Source organism: Orycteropus afer, unplaced genomic scaffold (genome assembly GCF_000298275.1).
Source record: "Orycteropus afer afer isolate SDZICR_OR568_19922 unplaced genomic scaffold, OryAfe1.0 scaffold00166, whole genome shotgun sequence".
Lineage (NCBI taxonomy): Eukaryota > Metazoa > Chordata > Mammalia > Tubulidentata > Orycteropodidae > Orycteropus > Orycteropus afer.
The window spans coordinates 6,747,675-6,770,584 of record NW_006921753.1 but is presented as its reverse complement, the minus strand read 5'-3'; the positions used below and the strand labels follow the sequence as shown (position 1 = coordinate 6,770,584).

The 22,910-nt window shown below is 36.1% G+C and overlaps 1 protein-coding gene across 1 annotated transcript in view; it reads right to left on the bottom strand.

Moving 5' to 3' along the window:
• Nucleotides 1-22,910, bottom strand: part of CBLB (Cbl proto-oncogene B) — a 300,380-nt gene that overhangs the window by 92,292 nt on the left and 185,178 nt on the right. The window contains exons 8-9 of the mRNA XM_007946571.2: nt 21,326-21,413; nt 12,651-12,782 (exon numbers count right to left, since the gene is read on the bottom strand). Coding sequence (XP_007944762.1) covers nt 12,651-12,782; nt 21,326-21,413 — 220 coding nt within the window. The remainder of the gene's footprint in view (nt 1-12,650; nt 12,783-21,325; nt 21,414-22,910) is intronic.

The window sequence follows — 22,910 nt, the reverse complement described above, 5'->3', positions numbered from 1 at the left end:
TGAGTCTGTGGTATAATTTCCTGACAAACATATCGTGGTGCAGTGAATTACTTGGTATGGCTCTTCTAACCACAATCTTTGTGACTCCCACCAGATTACTAGGTGGAACTATGCAAATGTCTGTGGTCCACCAAGGGGATTGGACAGTTTATTAGTAATGTAAGTAAGGTACATGACACCCTTGGGTGGGTGGGACCTGGGTCTAAGGTACATGGAATCCTAATGTGGGGGTTGGTTAGTTTTGTCCTTCTTCTAGGTTTAAAAAGAGCCCTCCTAGAGGCACAAGGGGGATCTCACTACTATGAAGAGAGAAGAGCTGGAGATGGAGTGGGGTGTATCCATGGACCTGAGCTCCCTGTGCTCTACCTCCTTCACAGGATGACTAGCAGAGAGACGGCGGCAGCAGCAGCATGGAAACCAGCATGAGACAGAGCGGCAGGCTTGCCAATCCAGGGGCAAGAAAGCTTGAGTGCCTTTGGGCAGGAAGCTTGCTGGCGCAGTGGGCACACCTAAGTGCACCTATCATTAGAGCTAAAAGAACTTTGTAACACTTGCCCGATCAGGGTAGCAGCCAGGCTGAGGGCCAAAAAGAAGCATGCCTTTAGGCATAGTCAAGCAGAGGCTGCCCTGATTGAAGAATTATATCCTGAGCATTCCTGAACCTTAAATGTAACTTGTTACTTCTCTAATAAACCTCATAATTGTGAGTATTGTCTGTGAGTTCTGTTTGGCCATTGCAACAAATTATTATCGAACCCAGTAGAGAGAGAAACAGAGTGCTGTGGGAGGGATGCTCGGTGTCAGATTTGGCAAAAAGGTTGGAGAGTGGAAGCATGTCTGGCCTCAGAGGAATAAGCCTTGGGATACTGATGGTGATTCTGTTTCCTTGTCCTGAGGTTGAAGGAGGTCAGAGGAGGATGGCATCCTCATGCCCTTTGGGAATATATTTAATTTCGTAATTGGGAGCTCTGGTAGCATAGTGCTTAAGGCACTTGACTGCTAACCAGAAGGCTGGTGGTTCAAACCCACCAGCCACTCCTCAGAAGGAAGGTTGGGCAATCTACTTCTGTAATGATACCACCTCGGAAACCCAAGGAGGGGTCACTATGAGTCAGGGCCGACTTGATGGCACACAACAACAACAAATTTCTTAATTATATATAATATACACTATATAATATTGCATATAATATGTATAATATAGTTGAATATATAGATTATATATAATAATTACACATAAATGTTTAAAAAATATATTTCCAATATTTATGAAATATATAAACTGTGAAAGAGCTGATGTTTCCTCTGTCTTTAATGCATAAGGAATAGAAAACAATACTTTGGGCCCTAAGGAGATCTTCATTCATTCATCCATTTAAAAATAATATTATAGAAAATTTCAAACCTATGCAAAAGTAAAGGGAACATTATGATACACCTCTATGTACCTATCACCCAGGTGTAACAACTATCAAGTCATATCCAATCTAGTTTCCTCTATAGCCTCACACCCTTTCCTGATTTTAAACCATGTAGTATCCCCTTGTTCTTTTTGAATGACAGCCTCTTAGTCTGTGGACAGGTTCCTTATGAGCACAGTTAAGTGTTGTGGAATTCTGATTCTTCTCAGTGTTATCCATAATTTGTTATATTCTGATGCATATCCTAAACATTATCAATTCATCTTTAAATGCTTTAGAATATGTACCTAAAATAACAAATCTCTGAAAGACTTAACTACAATATAATTATCATATCTAAAAATTAACCTATAAACCTAAATTAATTAAAATCAGCTTTTTTTGAGTGCAGTGTCTGGAATTTGTAAGTCACAATACTAGGCTACAAAAGGTTTCTCTTAGAACCTTGTAGGTCAATTTTCATGTGGCTTTGGTTAAGGGTGTCTTCGGAGTTTGCGACCTATTTCCTGAAATGTGGTAACTGAAAAGACTGGTTTAGAAAGGGGGGCAGGTGAAAGGCAGTAATAGCATCTTGACGGCAGAAGAAAAAGACTGGGAACAGTTCATCTAAAACCTAATTTTTTTTTTTTAATCCCCCTTATCTAAAAGTTTAATGTTGTACAAATTACTGAGGTGTGTTAAAGTAACTATTAATGTAAGTGGACAGTACCCAAGAAAATTTTCTGTTCAGCTTTGTCTAATGCTGAGAGTTTAATTACTCATTAGATACACAAAACTTCTGCAATGAACATACACTCTGATTTGTAAACACAGAGCACACTGAATGTGTCACCTTAATAATATTTACTCTAATACAGCTTCACTCATCATCCTTTCTCTCTAAACTGACTACTGTCATATGCAAATTAAGTTTAACCATAAATTCTCTAATGCTACTTTGGATACTCTGTTCTAGTTTCTGTCAGATGGCTGACTGAATACACATGAAGAACGTTTTCTATAGACACAAAAGATTGTGTCTCAATAATTAATGTCTGTCAACATATACTTAATGCAAGATCAGAGAGCATATGTTATTGAAGAAGAAAGACCAATAAATAACTACTCTACTAGTCCCCAACATACTCACATTTTGAAAATGTTAAGAGGAAGTACTTAGAACTCCATCCTTTATAATTGACTCTGTGGATTTCACTTCCTCAAATAAGTACTTTCAAATCAAAGAATACAGAAGTTATAAGTGCACAGTACATGCATCTAAAACTTCACTATATATTAATATGCTCTTGAAAAACTAATCCAGACTCATATGCCAACCAATAATACTGTAAGTTAATGATATTAAATGTGAATATAACTTTAGTTAAATTGATAACAAATTAACAAAGAAGGGAAAAAAAAGGAAAACTAAACAGTCTTAAAAAAAACTTTTCCATCCCTTAAAAACACCTTATATAAAAATTCAAATATTATCAATATCATCATTAGCATCTATCAATTTCCACATTCTGTTTAATTATTGTTCAGATGAATAATGTTGCTGTTATGTGCTGTCAAGTTGGACCCAACTCATAGCGACCCCTCCCTTGGGTTTCTGAGGCGGTATCACTACGGAAGTAGATTGCCCAACCTTCCTTCCCAGGAGTGGCTGGTGGGTTTGAACCGCCAGCCTTCTGGTTAGCAGTCAAGTGCCTTAGGACTACGCTACAAGCGCTCCCTGTGAGGAGAATACTATATGGTAAATAAATATGTTCTTGTACATGCTGTTAAGATAAACTTTATATGCAGTTTAATGTATTTGTTTCCAGGATGATTAATTATTTGAAGGTACACTTTGACCTAAGATCTATCACTTCATGCTTTCTCATATGTACAGTATACTTCAAGGGTCACAGGGAATACAAAGAACTTCATGAATCTCATTTTGGAATACATTTTATATTTTTTACTGTATGTATATGTGTTTGTGTGTGTTTCCTTCTCAGTTACTTCTAATACACATTACCTTGCTTTACTTCATGTAGATTTGATGTTACCACAAATCTGCCCTTTTAACATGGCAAACCACTTTACTTAGAATCATACATACATACACATGTATATTCATACATTCACTAGAGCAGGTTAGGTGCACACTAAGTATTTTCAGAGCACAGTATCTCCCAAAAGGCTTAATAACTTTCTATTAAAAGAATGAATTAATGCATGAATGAAGAAAGGTAGCTAATTTCATTCTTAAGCTAAATGCTCTAGAGTGGGCGAGATTTTTGGTTTTAGGGCTCTTTTATGATGAACAAGGAAAGAAGACACTGGTGAATCTAGACTCTTGTAGTTTTGATTTGGGTAGCCCATATAAACATGTAAAGTGACTCAAAAGGAGCACAGACTTTCTGAATTAGGAGACTTGGGCTGCATTCTCACCTACACCATCTATATGGCTTAGGACAAATTATTTCATCTTCTTTGCAGCATATAATGAAATAATGCCCATATCAAGGGGCATCTTAAAATTTGTTGTTGTTGTTGTTATGTGCCATCAAGTCGGACCTGACTCATAGCAACCCCTCCTTAGGTTTCTGAGGCAGTATCACTACAGAAGTAGATTGCCCAACCTTCCTTCTGAGGAGTGACTGGTGGGTTTGAACCATCAGCCTTCTGGTTAGCAGTCAAGTGCCTTAGGCACTATGCTACCATTAGAAAAATTAGTTCAAAGCTCCACAAAGTGCTATCCAAATTCTAGTTGGTAAAATTACTATAAAAGGAGATTCAATAACATAGAAATTTAGTAAAATAGCTGAGGAAACATATTTCTGAATATAAATTCAATCTCTGTAAGAATTCCATCTTGAAATGAATACAATTTTAAAACTATAGAGCTTCATTGTAGAGAGATTAATAATAATGAAAAATAGGAACTACTTCCCAAGTAATAGTATCAGTTCTAAATTAGTAACAGTAATAAAACTAAAATTTCAGATGCTGTTGAAAACACTTTGCGTACATTAACTTGTTTATTTCTATGATGCATGTACGATTACTACCCCCATTTTACATGTAAGAAAATTGAGAATTTATGTAATTGGATAAAGGTCACACAGGGTAAAGAGTTACTCAGAAGATAATCACAGCCAGAGTGTCTGTCTCAAGATTCTGATCTTTTCATCACTGCCCCACAGTATTAGAATATTGTAGTGCTTCAATCTCAGATTCATAGCATATGTTAAAAGGAAGTTTATTTTTAAAAAAAGGCTGCCTATTACTGACTGATCATTCAAAAATGGAAGCAAAAAGTTGTAAACTATTTCTTTAGATAGGAAGTTTCAAAATTAAAGAAACTTCTGAAATTACTAAATATTTTGTTCGCTCTAATGAAATAGTTTCAGCTTTTTAATAAACCAAAAAAAACAAACTCACTGCTGTGGAGTCAGATCCCACTCATAGTGACCCCTCCTTGGGTTTCCGAGGTAGTATCACTACAAAAGTAGATTGCCCAACCTTCCTTCCGAGGAGTGGCTGGTGGGTTTGAATAATCATAGTATTTGTTTAAATACATTCCTTACACAAGATTAAAATATTTGTTATTAGACTCCAATTTAAAATTTGTTATGAGACTCCAATTTTTAAAATTTTAATGTGTGAAGTTTGTGAATTTGCATTCTGAAGATTTTTTTATTTAATGGGATCAACTTTTTACATACCTATAAAAGGCCCAAAGAAGCTCGGCAGGGAGCAGGGATTAAGGCATCTGGCTGCTAGCCAAAAGGTTGGCAGTGTGAACCTACCAGCTACTCTGCAGGAGAAAGATGAGGCAGTCTGTTTAGGTGGAGATTGACAGCCTTGGAAACCCTCTGGAGCAGTTCTACTCTGCCCTATAGGGTCGCTATGAGTCAGAATGGACTTAATGGCAGTGGCTTTGGTGTTTTGGCTTACAAGAGGCACCTGTTAGACCCATCAGAAAATGTTTCCAAATTGCCAGCATCAGATTTTTTTTCTAGATACACTGAGATTGCATCTATTAGACCCAGAATCAATCATCTGCTCTACCAGAATTTATTTTTTCATATATGTCATAAACTTGTTTCCTTATATTGTGTCTTTCTTTTCAGCCCCACTGGCATCTAGTCCATGTCTTTGATGTAACATTTGTGGACAACTTTAGTAGCCCCTACATTACTCCCAAAGTGAAAGAGTACTTTCAACATTTTATTTTATCACATTTGTACTAAAATACACAAAAGTATAATCAAAGAAAGACATACCTCTTTAAGACATTCTTAAAGGTAGTAGTATTTTCTTACTTGTTGCCCTAAAGTTACGAAATTTCACTCAGGACTGAGGATGATTAATTTTGAAGGAAGATACAGTAAAAGATTATTCCACAGTGCTTTGAACGTGATCGTTTAAGCTTGCTTCTCACCTCTCTACGACAATACACGTTTTTTCTCCTTCAACAATGCTCTTTATATATGGGGCATTTATAAATATTTTTAGGCATCTCTGGGTAATGCAAACAGAACACTTAGCTGCCAACTGAAAGGTTAAAAAGTTCACATCTACCCAGAGGTGCCTTGAAAGAGGATTTACTTCTAAAAAAATCAGCCTTTGAAAATTCTGTGGAGCACAGTTCTACTCTGGCACACATGGGGTTGCCATGAGGCAGAATCAACTGGATGCAAACGGTCTGGTTATAAAACTTAAATCCCATGCCATGTGAAAATCAGAGATTACTGATCTCATCTGACTTTTTGTGAATGATTCTTTTGAATATTCTAGTATCTTTCCTTTAACATAATTCCAAAAAATATACAGGAAGAATACTAACAGGAAAAAATAATTTAATAATTTCTCTTTTAATTGAATTAAAGTCCTTGGTAGGAATTCAAAACATGTTTGCCTATCTAATTGATAGAGATAATCATTTTTATTTTGAAAGAAAACAGAAAAAACATAGTATAGCGTTTGTGCCATTCCTGAGTTCTGAAGTTACTTTTTAGCGGGGGGGGGGGGGGGGGACACGGGACGGGTCATAGAAAGAAAACAATCCTTTACGCCTTATTTGGTAACACTGCAGCACCACTGCTACATAACCCAGCACTGCAGAAAGGAAGGCAGGAGGAATTTGTAGTTAACAGGAAAAATGTTTTGTTGATAGTAGCCCTTAACACCTGGAAGTGAAAGAAAACTCTACAACTTTTATTTCCAAAGGTAGAACAGAAATGCTAAACTCAGAGTGATACTGCTTCAAAGAATGCCTCTGAGAGGTGATTATTCAACTCATTTAGTATTCTGTGCAAACTCTGGCTTGCTTATTCCATTTATTAAATGACATAGATGTTTCCCAAGGAGAAAAAAGTATCTGACACCTCTTCGTGGGCATGACTAATGGCCCATTATGACAGCAATTAAAGAGTAACCACTTGCAGCCTGTACTAACTGACACTATTACTGTGCATTTCTTAGGTTTTCTGTTAATTACATAAAATTTAAGTCTCCAATGATTTTCAATTAAAACAAAGTAGGACATCAAATGGAAGGAAAAGTTGGTGAAGAATGACTTCCTAAAAACGTACACTGGCTTAACACAAAATGCTTTATGGTCAAGGTTCAATATTTCCTATTGGACTCCGACTGATTTATCATAGCTTCTTGGCAGACATGCAAGGCTTGAAAATAGTTTTCATATCAGCATGCTCAACCAAAGTAGTACAAAGTAACAAAAAATGTGGTTTTCATAATTAAATTAGAAAGATAACGGGATGTTCAATTCAAGTAATCTTGCCCTTCTATAAAACTTTACATATCTTGAGGTTACTACAGGCTATATCTCAGTGTTCCTCATAGTTTCAGAGGTTAGTATAGCACCTGAGACATAGTGGCTGCTCATGAAATGTTTCCTGAATATATGCGTGAATGACTAGATTCAAAATCTTGGAGAATGATGGATAAAGCATTCATGTTTATCTCTATCAAACTAGTTAGAAGAGGCAAAAATCCATTTATCATCACTGTGCACAGTGGAAATGTAGCTTTTTCTTTGATTAAAAAAAAAAAAAAAAAAAAAACTAAATGAACTACAGAATGAAAACAAAGACACTGGCTTTAAAGTCAGAAAACATGGACTCTTGTCAAGATTTTGTCCTAGGGGAGGGGTAGATGGTTTGCATTCAGCTGGGAACCAAAAAGCTGGTGGTTCACCCTCACCCAGGGGCCACATAGAAGAAAAGCCTGGTGGTGTGTTTCCATAAAGATTACAGCCAGGACACTCCTACAGAGCCGCTCTGCTCTGCAACACGTGAGGTCACTACAAGTCAGAATCAGCTTGAGGGCACAAGGCAACACCACTCTGGGCTTAAATACAACCACCTGGTACAGCTTTGAATCTCACTGTGCCCACAGGTTCCTCTACAAAGGAAGGAGGCTGAATGACATATAGGAAGTCCCTGGCTTTATAAATAATTCCTTCCCCAAAACATGCACCATTTTCAAATAAGGAAAAGGTTGAAAAAAGAGATATATATTACCTCGGATATCCGTGTGCAGAGATCTCAAAATTCTCACATTTCACATTATATCATCAAATTTAGATACCACATATGACAATATATGGCAGAACTATGTAAAGATTCTATAATGTTTTATTCCTTCATATGTTCACTGTCAATTAGATTAAGTCCAGTGAACATCTAACTGAGGCTACAGAAGCTTTTAGCATATCTAATGTTTGCCAACTATATTTTAACTAGAATAAGTTTATATGACATTTATGTTTATTCAATAACAGGGGTGTTTCCCAGTACCATGTTTAAATCACTGCCAAGTGCTGCTGCTGTTCATACAATGATATGGAGCTGCCAAACAGACATTTCGGTTGACAGGAAGCAACACTATGTGAAATCTGTATGTAAATGTACAAATATTTCCCAAAAATGAAAATGTTCAGAAGTTGAAGTTTCTTTTAAACACAAAGATGTTATTGAGATCTAATATTTATAAAGATATTCTTTTAGGAGTGAGAGAAAACTTGACTCAGGAATCACTGTGCATTCTTTTGGTGTAGAAGAGCAATACAAAGAAACTTGGTCTTACCGTCTCTGTGCTCACACCAGGACTCATGCGAGCAATAAAAGTATGATAACATGGTTCAGAAATAAGTGGAAAAAATCAAAATGTGAAGAGGTGAAGGACATCACACAGAAGATTCCTTCATTTGAGTAACAAATGAATAGGAGGCTTAGAATTCTTAGGAATCATCCTCAGAGCTTGAGCATAACAGTTCTTTGAAAGGATCATAGATAATTCCCAGAAAAAAAAAGCAAGACAGAATGAAGGCATTATAAGAACACTGCACCATTCATTTATAATATCAGTATCTTTTTGTTTAATGTCACTTTTGGTTCTCTTTTCCTCACATTATCTAGCAGACAGTTAATAAGGATTCACAGAGTAAGTATCAATGTGTAGGTAAGCATACAAAGGTACAGGGATACTAAAATAGGTAAAACAATCCAAAGCTCTCCTCATATTCTAGAAGGAGAAACAGACAAATATGTAAATATTTATAACACAAATATAATGAGATAAGAACTTAGAGACATATAGAAAGTACATTAGAAGAGTATTTATGAATAGTGATTTTTATACGGAAATTCTAAAATATTACTTAAAAAAACAAGCCCTTTTGCATATTTGTCATTAATCTATATGCAAAATTCTATGATAAGATTAGAATAATGATATCATTCGTGACAAGAGAGTAACTTAATTTGATTTTGACTTTCTGAATACTTCTGTTATTTGTCAGTTTTTCTGCCACATATAGCTGTTGAAAATTTTACTTGAAGGCTATTTTCAGTGCTTGAAAATTTGTGCACTTCTTCAATTTCTAAAAATAAAACTGAGAAGTAATTCAGAACGAACAAAAATGAGTTATCAAATGTTAAGAATTTACAAATACTATTGAACATATCATCATATAAATTCATATGAAATGAAATATGAAATGCCAATATGAAATGCCAATATGAAAACTCATGAATTGAATCAAGGAATTGATTATCATTAGCAGAAGAATGGTACCATTTAGAGAATGCAAAGTAATACAGAAAAGTTGTGGCGATGTAAAGGACAAAGTTTTAATATCATGTTGTTGTTGTTATGTACCATCCAGTCGGCCCCGACTCACAGCGACCACTCCTTGGGTTTCCAAGGCAGTATCATTATGGAAGTAGGATTGCCCAACCTTCCTTCCAAGGAGTGGCTGGTGGGTTTGAACCAGGAGCCTTCTGGTTAGCAGTCAAGTGCCTTAGGCACTATGCTACCACAGCATAGCAAGGACAATTGGGAAATATTCCTGGGCTTTTGCATATAATGTACCTATGGCACATAGTTCACAGACTTGCTAAATAAAACACATAGTACTGGCCCTGCAATTAAAAAAAAAAAAAAAGGATGTACACTTTTTTTTCCAAGAAGCATACACAAAGTAAAACAAAATCTTTCTTTATTTCTATTCAGGCATACTGTTTTACTCATCCTATGCCACAAGATAAGTAGCTTTTCGGTACGCGACTTTAAAAAATAAACTCTGCTAATCAAAGGTTTCCGCCAATTAGGAGCTTCTGACTCTTACAGCACACTTAACCACCAAACACCAAACATATTATCAAGTTAAACATGCAAAGTCCTATACAATGTACATACGTGTACGCTTCCCAGGAGAAGCAGATGAGAGACATAACCCCCATGTGGAGGCAGACAGAATTAAGAGTTTACACCAGCCCTGAATTCTGATTTTCTTTAGGGAGAAATGCAAAGCTTCAAGTTTCTTTGTACCTGTGAGAATCATACTTGCATACTGAAGGCAAGAGCCAATCCAAAGAGGTAACAAACACAAGTTGGTGATCAATTTCTGAGTTTAATTCTTATCCTGAAATACTGAAAGGGTATCAGGTAAAGTAAATCTTTCTACAGCCATCCCTCCCAGTCAGTCTGTCATTGAGTCAATAACATGTCTGTTATCCCTTCAATTGAACATTTGAATCACCCATGCAAACAGAGGCTTTGGCTTCTACTAAAACAAACAAAAAACCCCATTTCCATAAGTAGATTCTGACTCATAGAGACCTAGAGGACAAAGGAGAACTGCCCTATAGGGTTTTCAAGTCTATAATCTTTAAGGAAGTAGACTGCCACATGTTGCTCCTTCAGAGTTGCTGAAGATACGAAAACACAGCTTTTGGTTAGCAGCTGAGCGCATAACTACTATGTTATGAAGGCTTTGCATGTCTTCCACTGTTGTTGTTGTTATGTGCCATCCAGCCGGTCCCGACTCATAACAACCCCTCCTTGTTCCACTAGTATATCAAAATTTATTTAAGTTAGTGATTTTAAAAAACACTGCTAAGTGTTAAATAGCTTAAATAGCAACTAATATCTATATATTGAGAATGGTTACTGCTGATGTCATACTAAATACCTTCCTTCCCCCAACTTCTCCCTGCATTAATCTTCTAGTCTTCACTCCTCAATTCCCACCTAAAATTCATGAACATCATGAAAGAATAACCAGAAGTTAGAACAAAGATATCAATGAATATCTAAAGTAAACTATAAACCAAACGTGTACTGAAAAGGAGAAAAAGTGTAGCAATGTTTAATTATTTTCACTGAGACAACAAAAATAAATGTGTAGGAATTTAGAAAAGACTCTAAAAACATTCATGCATTATAATTTATTTGCTAGTTTTTCTTTTCTTCTTTACCTATTTTTTAATCTTCTCAAAGAAAGGAGGCCTTTTTCATAAGATTATGAAAATATGTAAATACTATAATATAATTCTATATTTTATTTCCAAGTACTGAGCTCAATAGGCATTGACAACCCTTAGAGCCTCTGATCCCTCCCCACCTCCTTTCTTGACCCTCTAAACCCCATCCTTCCTCACACAGCACAGAGCTTCAGAGCTGGAGAGAGCATAAAGACGGAGGTTGAGGAATGGGATAGAAATGCCACTTAAATACACAACTGCCATTTTTTAAAAAAGGTTTGACACTTTTAATTATTAGATTTTTAAGTCCTGTCAACATGTTTCTATCTTCATTATGACTATGCGAAGAGTGTTCCATAAATACTCCAAATTCCAAAAACTAGAATTCTGTTCAAAGATCCATTTTAACATTGCCAATCTTTATTACAAAAGAACAACAGCAACAAAAAACTTACTGCCATTGAGTCAATTTGACTCATAGAGACCATTCCTTGGGTTTCCCAGGCAGTATATCTACGTAAGTAGATTGCCCAATCTTCCTTCTGATGAGTGGCTGGTGGGTTTAAACGACAGCCTTCTGGTTAGCAGTCAAATGGTTTAGGCACCATGCCACCAGTGCACCCTACATTGGACTAAACCAAACTCGCTGCCATCAAGTTGGTTCTGACTGATAGCGACCCTTCCTTGTGTTTCCCAAGAGAGATCACTATAGAAGTAGATTGCCCAGCCTTCCTTCCCAGGAGTGGCTGGTGGGATTGCACCACCACCCTTATGATTAGCAGTCAAATGCTTTAGGCACTATGCCACCAGAATAAAAAAATAAATAAAAGAAAGCCCTTGAGGAAACTGGTTACCCTCTAGGTCTTACTATATCAATTTGTATTTATTTAATGTCTGCCTGCAGAGGGGGAAGGCAGCTGGCTTTAGATCCTACTTCAGAAAATTTAAAAATGTACTGTCTGTTTCTTAGGGAACTGTTAACTATATTAGAGACTTTTCCTGTCTGATTCTCTATTTTAGCCCTATAGAGCAACCAGAGACAGATGTGAGGCATGAGCCACCCCTACTAAGTGGAAAAAGAAGGTCAGGTGAAAACACCAATATAATATTTATTTTCTAGGCTTTATATTGACTCTGACCTTCTAAAAACAGAATCTAATCTACTACAAAAACCATATAAGCATGGTTAGTTGGTAGTATCATAACGACATGTTGAAATCAACACTAGTATAAAAGTAAAAATACTTATGGTTTAACAGCATAAAATTAAGTTAAACATGTAAATGAAGCAAAATATAAAACATAGCAAACAAATAAAATTACCTCAGTAAATTTTTAACATCCATTTCAAATAAAGAACTTATCAGTATTACTTCACCAACATTATGATGAGGAAAGTTGAAGAGAGAAATATAAATAGAGAACAGAAGGAAGATACCCATGCTAAAAAAAACAGTTTTACCTGCCATGCTGTAAGGCAAGAGGTGCACATCAAATGCCCACAAGGCTCAATCTTGACATCTTTATCATTCTCTGCACAAATTTTACAGAGCTGAAAAGTGGAGCCCATTTCACAATATAATTCATATTGTTCCTGGAATTTGGAAAAAAAAAAAAAAAAGCACGTTAATGTTATTGATGTAGTTCTAGTATGATCAGTTAACAATGAATTTTCTCAAATACAATGACTCATAATAAATACCTCACATTTGATCTTGTCCAGATTATTTTACCATTTAAGCTTTGTTTTAAATTGAAAATCACAACTTAGTCTACAAAAATTAGGTTTTTTGTTTTAAAGATCTCCATTTTTATAAGCATCTTTAATGCTTAAAGGGAGTCCTGGTGGAATAGTAGTTAAGCACCCAACTGTTAACTGAAAAGTCAGTAGTTTGAACTCACCAGCCACTCCATGGACAAAAGAGGTGGCAGTATCCTTCCGTAAAGACATACAACCTTAGAAACACTACAGGGCAACTGTACTCTGTCCTACAGGGTTGCTATGATTCAGAATCTACTCAGTGGCCATGAGTTTAGTTTTGGGTTTTTAGTGCTTCAGATTATTTTTTCATATCATTCCTTCAAAAGAGAACTGTTTCCAACAGTCATAAGACATTCAAAAGACAAAACTCATGGTTTTAAATATCAATATAAACGAGTTCAATTTCTGTCTAAAGGCTACATGTTCATCTAATTTTACTGTCCATTTATATAAAAATAAATTGTGAACATAAAATTTTACTTAGATATTTGCAGAAAATCTAGAATGTAAGAAAAGCAGCATTTGCTGAAGACTTTCGTGCTTGCCAGGTATGTAATGCACTTACTTTGTCATATAATTTCCAAAGCGTAACACATATATTGAATTTAAAAAAGAAAAGTCTCAGTAAATTTTAATTTTACCCAAATTCCCAATTATGTCTCTGGTTCTAAAATGCATACTCTTTCCTTTACCTAACAAGGTTAAGATAACTAATCCCTTAGGCAACAAGATATGTTTTATAAATTTTTATTCTCTTGGTTAACTAGGATTATTAGGTAGGAATGCTTTGGAGTGGTAAAAATCCATCTCACGTTTTCAATTATTGAAAAGATCTATGTCACAAAGTAGATACAAACAGATTGGCAAATGTATAGAAAGTATGAAAAGTGTTGGTTACTGGGGTAGAAATAAAATGAATTATGAAGTAGAAATTCCACAAGTCAGTATCTACAATGTACCTAGCACTGAGTAAGATAAACAAAGGCAAGATTTAATCTCTAACCTACTAAAATATCTCTAATTCCTGGTGGGAAAACAAAACATTATATATGCATATATACTCACTCCTCACTTACTATCTGACACTTGATATTTACAATAGTAAAATCATCTATTCGATTATTTTGCACATTAATGAGGTGGTGGCATGGCAACAATAGCTGTGGAGCATTCCCTCCTGCAAGGAGGGTCTCCACATAGCCTTCAGGAACCTGCCAGCAGGGGCACCCTGTCAATTTGCCATGCTGAGCCACCCTCATCCATGACGAGAGACTCCGGCCTTACGCTAGCCAGCACCTGTTCTTGGTTCCCAGCTTCTCCCATGTGCCCTGAGGTCCTACAACTCAAAACTGCTGTGGGATGAGAAGGGAGAAATGAAAGACTCACTGGTGTTGGTGTTGCAAGAAATGCACGCTAAAAGACAGGCATAGGAGTTGAACATTTACCTGAGGTAAACACACTCCTTAGAGAGAACAATCATGGGAGAAAGGGCTGTTTATGCACAGGGAGACAGCTCAGGGGGCAGGGGTGCATGGAGGAATGGACACAGGGAAGAGGTGACTGTCGGGAGGAAGTGGGAGGGGAGCTGTTGTATTGTGGTGAATTGTGGTCAATGTCATGAGACAAAGTGTATGTGAACTGCTGTATGTAAAGTGAATTTGCTGTGTAAATTTTCACCCAAAGCACAGTTTAAAAAAGAAAAAAAAAATGCATGCTACTTTAATGATATCCCAAAGTGAGCTGAACTGGGCCTGAACCCTCTGCCTTGGTGGGGCACAGGGCACTATCTGACTCCCAGCACCCTCAACAGGCTCCCAGAGCCCTAGCAGGAAGTCCCATGCCTCTGTGACCTGCCAGGCCCTAGAGAGTGGAGCACTGAAGGGCTCCCTGAGGGAAGCACTGATCCAGTACTGGAGGAAGGTGAGGTTGTTAAATCATGAGCCCTCCTAATACAGCCCAGCTTTGTCTCATCCAACCTTCCTCCTCCACATAGGAATAATCGATAACTGGACTTCTCAAACTAATGAGCACACCAGTAAATATTAGCTGTTATTATTTCTCTGATATTTTCTAAACAATAATAATAATAATTTTAAACAAATTGCACAAATTGATGGTCTGAAAAGAGAAAAAAATAACATCCATATTTGTATGTATATAAATGATAGTTAAAGAAATTAAACAAAAAGGCAAGAATGACTAGATTGATATAGCAAAGAAATTAATCTAAAGTAATCTAAAATAAATGATAAACTTTTGCATTCTCTGAGTCAAAATAACAGTTATGAACACTCAAAGGGACAATCTGTAATTATAAAAAAAATTACAATGAACTAACATCACAGATGCAGAACTCAATGCTACCTAAGGGAAAACCCATATGAATATACATAAGGAATTACACAACTGTAAAGTTGTGAGTTATTATTTTTTTAATGACTTTATAAAGACGAACTATCTCTAGTGGGTGTCCTTTTATGTTGTTGTTGTTGTCAGGTGCCATCAAGTGATCTCCTATTCATAGCGAACCTATGTATGACAGAATGAAAAACTGCCTGGTCCTGTGCCCACCTCACAATCCTTGCTATACCTGAGCCCATCTTGTTGAGGGCCTGCCCTTTTTTCGTTGACCCTCCACTTTACCAAGCATGATATCCTTCTCCAGGGAATGGTCCCTTCTAACAACATGACCAAAGTAGGTGAGTTGAAGTTTGGCCATTCTCACTTCCAAGGAGCATTCTTGTTGCACTTCCTCCAGGACAGATTTGTTAGCTCTTTCAGCAGTCCATGGTACTTTGAGGACTCTTCACCAACACTACAACTCAAACCATCAACTCTTCTTTGGTCTTTGTTATTCATTGTCCAGCTCTCACATGCATGTGAGGCAATTGAAAATAGAATGACTTAGGTTAGGTGCACCTTAGTCATCAAGGATACATCTTTGCTCTTCATCACTTGAAAGAGGTCTTTTGCATATTTACCCAATGCAGTATGTCTTCTGCTGTCTTGACTGCAGTTTCCATTGCTACTGACTATAGAAACAAGTAACAGGAAGTCTTTGACAACTTCAAACTTTCCTCCATTTATTGTGATGCTGCTTATGGGTCCAGTTGTGAGGATTTTTGTTTTCTTTATATTGAGGTGTAATCCATACTGCAGACTGTATTCCTCAATCTTCACCAATAAGTGCTTCAAGTAATCCTCACTTTTGGCAAGCAAAGTTGTGTCGTCTGCATATCGCAGGCTGTTAATAAGTCTTCCACCAATCCTGATGTCACACTCTTCTTCATATACTCCAGCTTCTCGGATTTGTTTGTTCAACATATAGATTGAATAAGTATGTTGAAAAGATACAACCCTGATGCACTCCTTCCTGATTTTAAACCATTTAGTATCTCCTTGTTCTGTTCAAACAACAGCCTCCTGGTCTATGTACAGGTTCCTCATAAGCACAATTAAGTGTTCAGGAATGTCCAATCTTCTCAATGTTACCCATAATTTGTTATGATCCACACAATCAAATGTTTTTGCACAGACAAAAAAAAGTAAATACCTTTCTGGCATGCCTTGCTTTCAGCCAAGAACCATTCAACATCAGCAATGATATCCCTTGTTCCAAGTCCTCTTCTGAATCCAGCTTGCAGTTCTGGAAGTTCTCCGTCAATATACTGCTGCAACTGATTTTGAATTATCTTCAGTAAGATTTTACTTGCATGCAATCTCAATGATATTGTTCGATACTTTCCACATTCTGTGGGATCACCTCTCTTTGGAATGGGTACAAATATAAATCTCTTAGAGTCAGTTGGCCAGGTAGCAGTCTCCCAAATCTCCTGGCATAGCTAAGTGAGTGCCTACAGAGAGGCAAAAGTTTGTAGAAATATTTAAATGGGTATTCTGTCAATTCCTGGAGCCTTGTTTTTTGCCTATTCCTTCAGTGTTGCTTTGACTTCTTCCTTCAGTACCATTGCTTCTTGACCATATGCCACCTCCTGAAATGGATGAATATCGACCAATTCTTCTTGGTACTGTGACTCTGTGTATTCCTTCCATCTTCTTTAGATGTTTCTTGAATCATTCAATATTTTGCCCATAGACTATTTCAATATTGTAACTTGAGACTTAAATTTTTTCTTCAGTTCTTTCAGTTAGAGAAAAGCTGAGTGTGTTCCTCCCTTTTGGTTTTCTAACCCCAGGTCTTTGCACATTTCATTATAATAGTTGACTTTTGTCTTCTTGAGCTGTTCTTTGAAATTCTGTTCAGCTCTTTTGTCCTGTCATTTCTTCCATTTGCTATAGCTATTCTCTGTTCAAGGGCAAGTATCAGAGTCTCTTCTAATATCCATTCTTTTCTTCTTTTCCTGTCTTTTTAATGACTTTGCTTTCTTCATGGATGACGTTCTTGATATCATCCCACATTTTCTCTGGTTTTCGGTCACTGGTGTTCAATGTATCAAAACTATTTCTTAGATGGTTTCTAAATTCAGGAGGAATACAGTCAAGATCTGGTAGCATAGTGCCTAAGGCACTTGACTGCTAACCAGAAGGCTGGCGGTTCAAACCCACCAGCCACTCCTCAGAAGGAAGGTTGGGCAATCCTACTTCCGTAGTGATACTGCCTCAGAAACCCAAGGAGGGGTCGCTATGAGTCGGGGCCGACTTAACGGCAAATAACAACAACAACAACAGTCAAGATCATATTTTGGCTCTCATGGACTTAATTATCAACTTCAATTTGAATTTGCATATAAGCAGTGGATGGTCTGTTCCACAATCAGCTTCTGGCCTTGTTTTGGCTGAAGATATTGAGTTTTCCATTGTCTGTTGCTACAGATGTAGTCAATCTGATTCCTGTGTACTCCTTCTGGTGAAGTCCATGTGTAAAGGCACCATTTGTGTTGTTGAAAAACAGGTATTTGCAATAAATAAGTTGCTGGTCTTGCAAAGTTGCATCATGTGATCTCCAGTGTTATCTCTGTCACCAATGCCTTATTTTCCAACAACTGGTGATTCTTCATTTCCAACTTTTGCATTCCAATCACCAGTGATAATCAGCACATCTTGATGGTATGTTTGGTCAATTTCAGACTGCAGAAGTTGGTAAAAATCTTCAATTTCCTCACCTTTGCCTTTTGTGGTTGGTGCATAAATTTGAGTAATAGTAGCATTAACTGGTTTTCCTTGTAGGCCTATGAATATTATCCTATCACTGACAGCATTATACTTCAGTTCAGATCTTGAAACCTTCTTTGTGATGACGTGTAAAATGATAAACCTTCACATCACAATAAAAAAGAGGACAAACACAAATACCACACCATTCCTCTTCAATTTGTCATTCCCAGCATAGTAGATCATACAGTTGTCTACTTCTAAATGGCCAAAACCAGTCCATTTCAGCTCATTAATACCTAGCATATTGGTCTTTATGCATTCTATTTCATTTTTGATGACTTCCAATTTTCTTAGATTCATACTTTGTACATTCCATGTTCTGATTATTAATGGATGTTTGCAACTGTTTCTTCTCATTTTGAGTCACGCCACATCAGGAAATTGGGGTCCCAAAAGCTTTAATCTATCCACATCATCAAGGTCAGCTCTACTCTGAGGAGGCAGCTCTTCCCAGTCATATGTTGAGTACCCTCTGACCTGAGGGCCTCATCTTCGGGCACTATTTTGGACAATATTTTAGGGCTATTCAAAAAGTTATCCAGTAATATATTAGACAGTGTTTCACTGATATTCATAAGGTTTTCACTGGCCAATTCTTTGAGAAGTGGATGGCCTCTTCCTTTTTCCAAGTCTGTCTTAGTCTAGAAGCTCCACTGACACTTGTCCACCATGGGAAACCCTGCTGGCATTTGAAATACCAGTGGCATAGCCTCCAGCCTCACAGCAACACACAAGCCAACACAGTACGACAAACTGACTGACAAGTTCATCTCTCTTAGCTGTTCCAAACCTGTCGCTGGATCACTTCCTGGTCTCCCTTTTACTTTTGTCAAAAAAAAAAAATTTTTTTTTCGTTTTTTTGAGAAGGAATTCCAAAAAATTATATTTAGGTACCTTCAATGGACTGAGAGACAGATCAAGGAAAACACTGACAAAATTGAGGAGAAAACTCTAGAACAATTTCAGAAGATGATACAAGACCAAAATGACAAAACAAATGAAAAATTAGAAATGATACAAAATCTACATACAGAAATCCAGAAAATTAATGCTAAATTCTCAGAAATAGATAACACATTGAACAAGCAACGAGTACAACTCAATCAATGGAAGACAAAGTTAGTGAGATTGAAGACAAATACCTCAATACTTCTTTTGAAAAGGATAAATCAGATAAAAGACCAAAACAAAATGAAGAAACTCTAAAGTTCATGTGGGATACCATCAAAAGGAATGACCTCCCTGTTATCAGAATTCCAGAACAGGAAGAGACAAATAAAACCACAGAAAAAATTGTCAAAGATTTGTTGGAAGAGAATTTTGTTGATATGATGAAAGATGAGAATATATCCATTCAAGAAGTCCAACGAACCCCAAACAAGATAGACCCCAAAAGAAAATCAGTAAGACACCATCATCAAACTCACTAAAAACAAAGAAAGAATCCTAAAAGAAGCACAGGAAAAGTGAAAATTTATCTACAAAGGAAAAACAATAAGACTAAGCTCTGATTTCTCAGCAGAAACCATGCAGGTGAGAAGGCAATGGGGTGGTATATATAAAACCTGAAAGAGAAAAATTTCCAACCAAGAATTATATACCCAGCAAAACTGTCCCTCAAGTATGATGGTGAAATTAGGACATTTTCACATAAGCAGAAATTAAGGGAATTTTTTAAGACCAGACCAAGCTTACAAGAGATACTAAAGGGAGTCCTTTGGACAGAGAAGCAACAAGAGCAAACAACAACTGACCATTAACACACATGATGACATAACCCAGAAACCAACCCAACTACAGAAGTATCCAAAATAAATAAGGCTACAAGATTGTGGACAGGGAACCAAAGACATCAACTCACAAATGAGGACAACTACAAACCAAAAAGAGGGAAAAAACTGTGTAGTTACAGAACTTCTAAATGGTGAGCAAGTCAAGACATTTACAAGAAAGAATGGACTGTTCTAAACTTGGGAAGAAAATTATAAATCACAGGGTAACCTAAAAAAAAAATAATAGATAAACCTTCACATCACAATAAAAAAGAGGACAAACACAAATATTTAGCAAATAGTAAAACAATAGGAACAAAGGAAGTGATAACATGATTCATAAACAAAACAAGCTCAGCACAGGAAATTATATGGAACAAAGAAATAAGTAACACCATGAAAAAACACATAACAAAATGACAGCAACAAATTCAAACTTGTCAATAATTACAGTGAATTTCAATAGATTAAATGTACCACTCAAGGAACAGCAAGGTGCGGTCTGGATAAGAAAACATAACCCATCAATATACTATCTACAAGAGACACACCTCAGAAAGACACAAATAGACTAAAAATCAAAGGCTGGAAAAAGATACATCAAACAAATGACAACCATGAAAGAACAGGAGTGGCAATATTAATTTCTAATAAAACACAATGTGAGCATGTTGTTGGTGTTGTTGTGTGCCATCAAGTCAGACCTGACTCATAGCAACCTCTCCTTGGGTTTCTGAGGCAGTATCACTACAGAAATAGATTGCCCAACCTTCCTTCCAAGGAGTGGCTGGTCAGTTTGAACTATGGTTTATTTAACCTACTACTGAACATTCTGATATTTGGTAATTTTTAACCATTATGAAAAATGCCTACAGTGAATGCCTTGGTGTACAGATCTTTGTACATGTGGAAGACTGAGTCAAAAGATACACTTATTGAAGATTTTGATAATTACTGACATACTGCCCTCAAGAAAGCCTTTACCAAGTTACACTTCCATTCATGATCCATGAGGTTGACAACAGTGGAATTATAAAAAAAATAAATAAATTTCTTTAATAGAATTTAATTACTTATTTGTCTCTTTGCAAAGTTACTGCATAAAGTTATTCTCATCTTTTTGTTTTGTTTTGTTTTCTAAATGTAAGGCTCTCTGCTCTATCTACCTACCTATATATATACCAATTTCCCCCATTTAAAGGCCAATATTGTTTTATAAGCAAGAACAGTAACAGCAGAAGTTCTGCTCCAAAATATGGAGAAAATATTGTAATTCCCTTGTAGATACTTTTAGAATTCATTAAATGTATTTTGTGTTAAATACCTGTGGACGATTTTAACTATAGAATAGGTTAAGAATGGTAATTTATTTTGAAAGCATTATATATAATTATTATTTATAAATACTTTCCCAAAAATTGTCCTTACCTGTGTAACTTTTATATGGTCATGGGGTGTAGGTTCACATAATCCAGTTAAATCAGGATTATAACTCCTCCCATCAGGATAAAGATAGCTGAATTTTGAAACATAAACATTATTACAATAAATATAATCTATTTTCAAACAGAATCTCTTATGTTCACTTTTCATTCAAGTTATATCTATAACCTCTTCTCTACTCATTCCCATATTACAAACTATTTTTAGAACATTTAGAATCTAAAATTCATTTTCCTGTGAGAAATACACAATGAATATGGGCTCAGCATCTAAGAAACCACTTTCAATTAAACATCCTAAATACATATCCTTTAAAACAAAAACAAAAACAAAAAAAGCCAAACCAACTGCCATGAAATCATGCCCAACCCATAGCAACCCTTTAACAGAAAAGCACTGCCCCACAGATTTTCCAAGGCTGTAAATCTTTATGGAAGCAGACTGCCCCATCTCTCTCCCACAGAGCGCTGGGTGGGTTTGAATCTCTGACCTTAGCAGTCAAATGCTTTAATCACTATGTCCCCGGAATTCTTCACATAGACTTAAGTTAAGACTACTAGATCAACAGTCACTTAATGTAGTATTTCAAAATACTGCAAATATATACAACTATTTGCAATTATGTCTTTCACCTGAAGTATGGTTAATGTTAACTGCATCATTTTATTTCACCTTTTGTACTACATGGAGAAAAAAACAATTAATTTCATAACTTTCCTACAAAAATAACTCTAACACTTCTGTGGTACTCCTGTGCTCCAGGTTCTCAACCTCATTCTTTTGACTTATCTCTACTCAGGCCAATATATAATTAGAAGAAATTATAGTTTCATGTTCTGTTTACTTCAAATCAAGCTAGAAACAAAGAATGAAACACGTGTTCTATTATGAGACAATTGATGTCTGAAATAAAAGTTGCAGTAATAAGGTCATCTTGCTGCATGAACAATCAGAGTTCTATTCCTTATTCAGATATTATTTTTAATGAAAATTAATGTTATAAAGTACCTATTTTATATAAAAATAAATGGCAATTTTAATGCTGGATTTTTCCAAAGTATTAAATTTTGGTTAATTCTTTTTAATAGTTTTCTATTCTATATGGCCTAAATGAAAAAAATACGAATATAATACTAGAGAGCTAAACGTTTTCAAAGACAAAAGTACACTAAAATTATTCTGTGAGATAACAAAAAGAGTTTATACTTTAGTACATTTAATGGAAAAAAAGTCATAGAATTTACCCAGGAAATTGAAAAAAAATGAACTTACAGGTCTAACAATTCTCATACTGCAAGCGACAGATAAGTAAAATGATATTTTTATTTTTTAAGACTTCAGAAAATGAGTTGAATGTATCTGAATATGAAACAAATTTAGCGTGCCATTATGGTGAAGGGGGACGACAAAATTTTAAAAATATTAAATGAGGACCAAAAGCTGTTCAGTTAGTTTCTTTACAGTCCCCTAATATGGCTAACGCATAAAGATTGATATCCTCGGCATTAGTGAGCTGAAATGGACTGGTTTTGGCCATTTTGAATCAGACAACCATATGATCTACTATGCC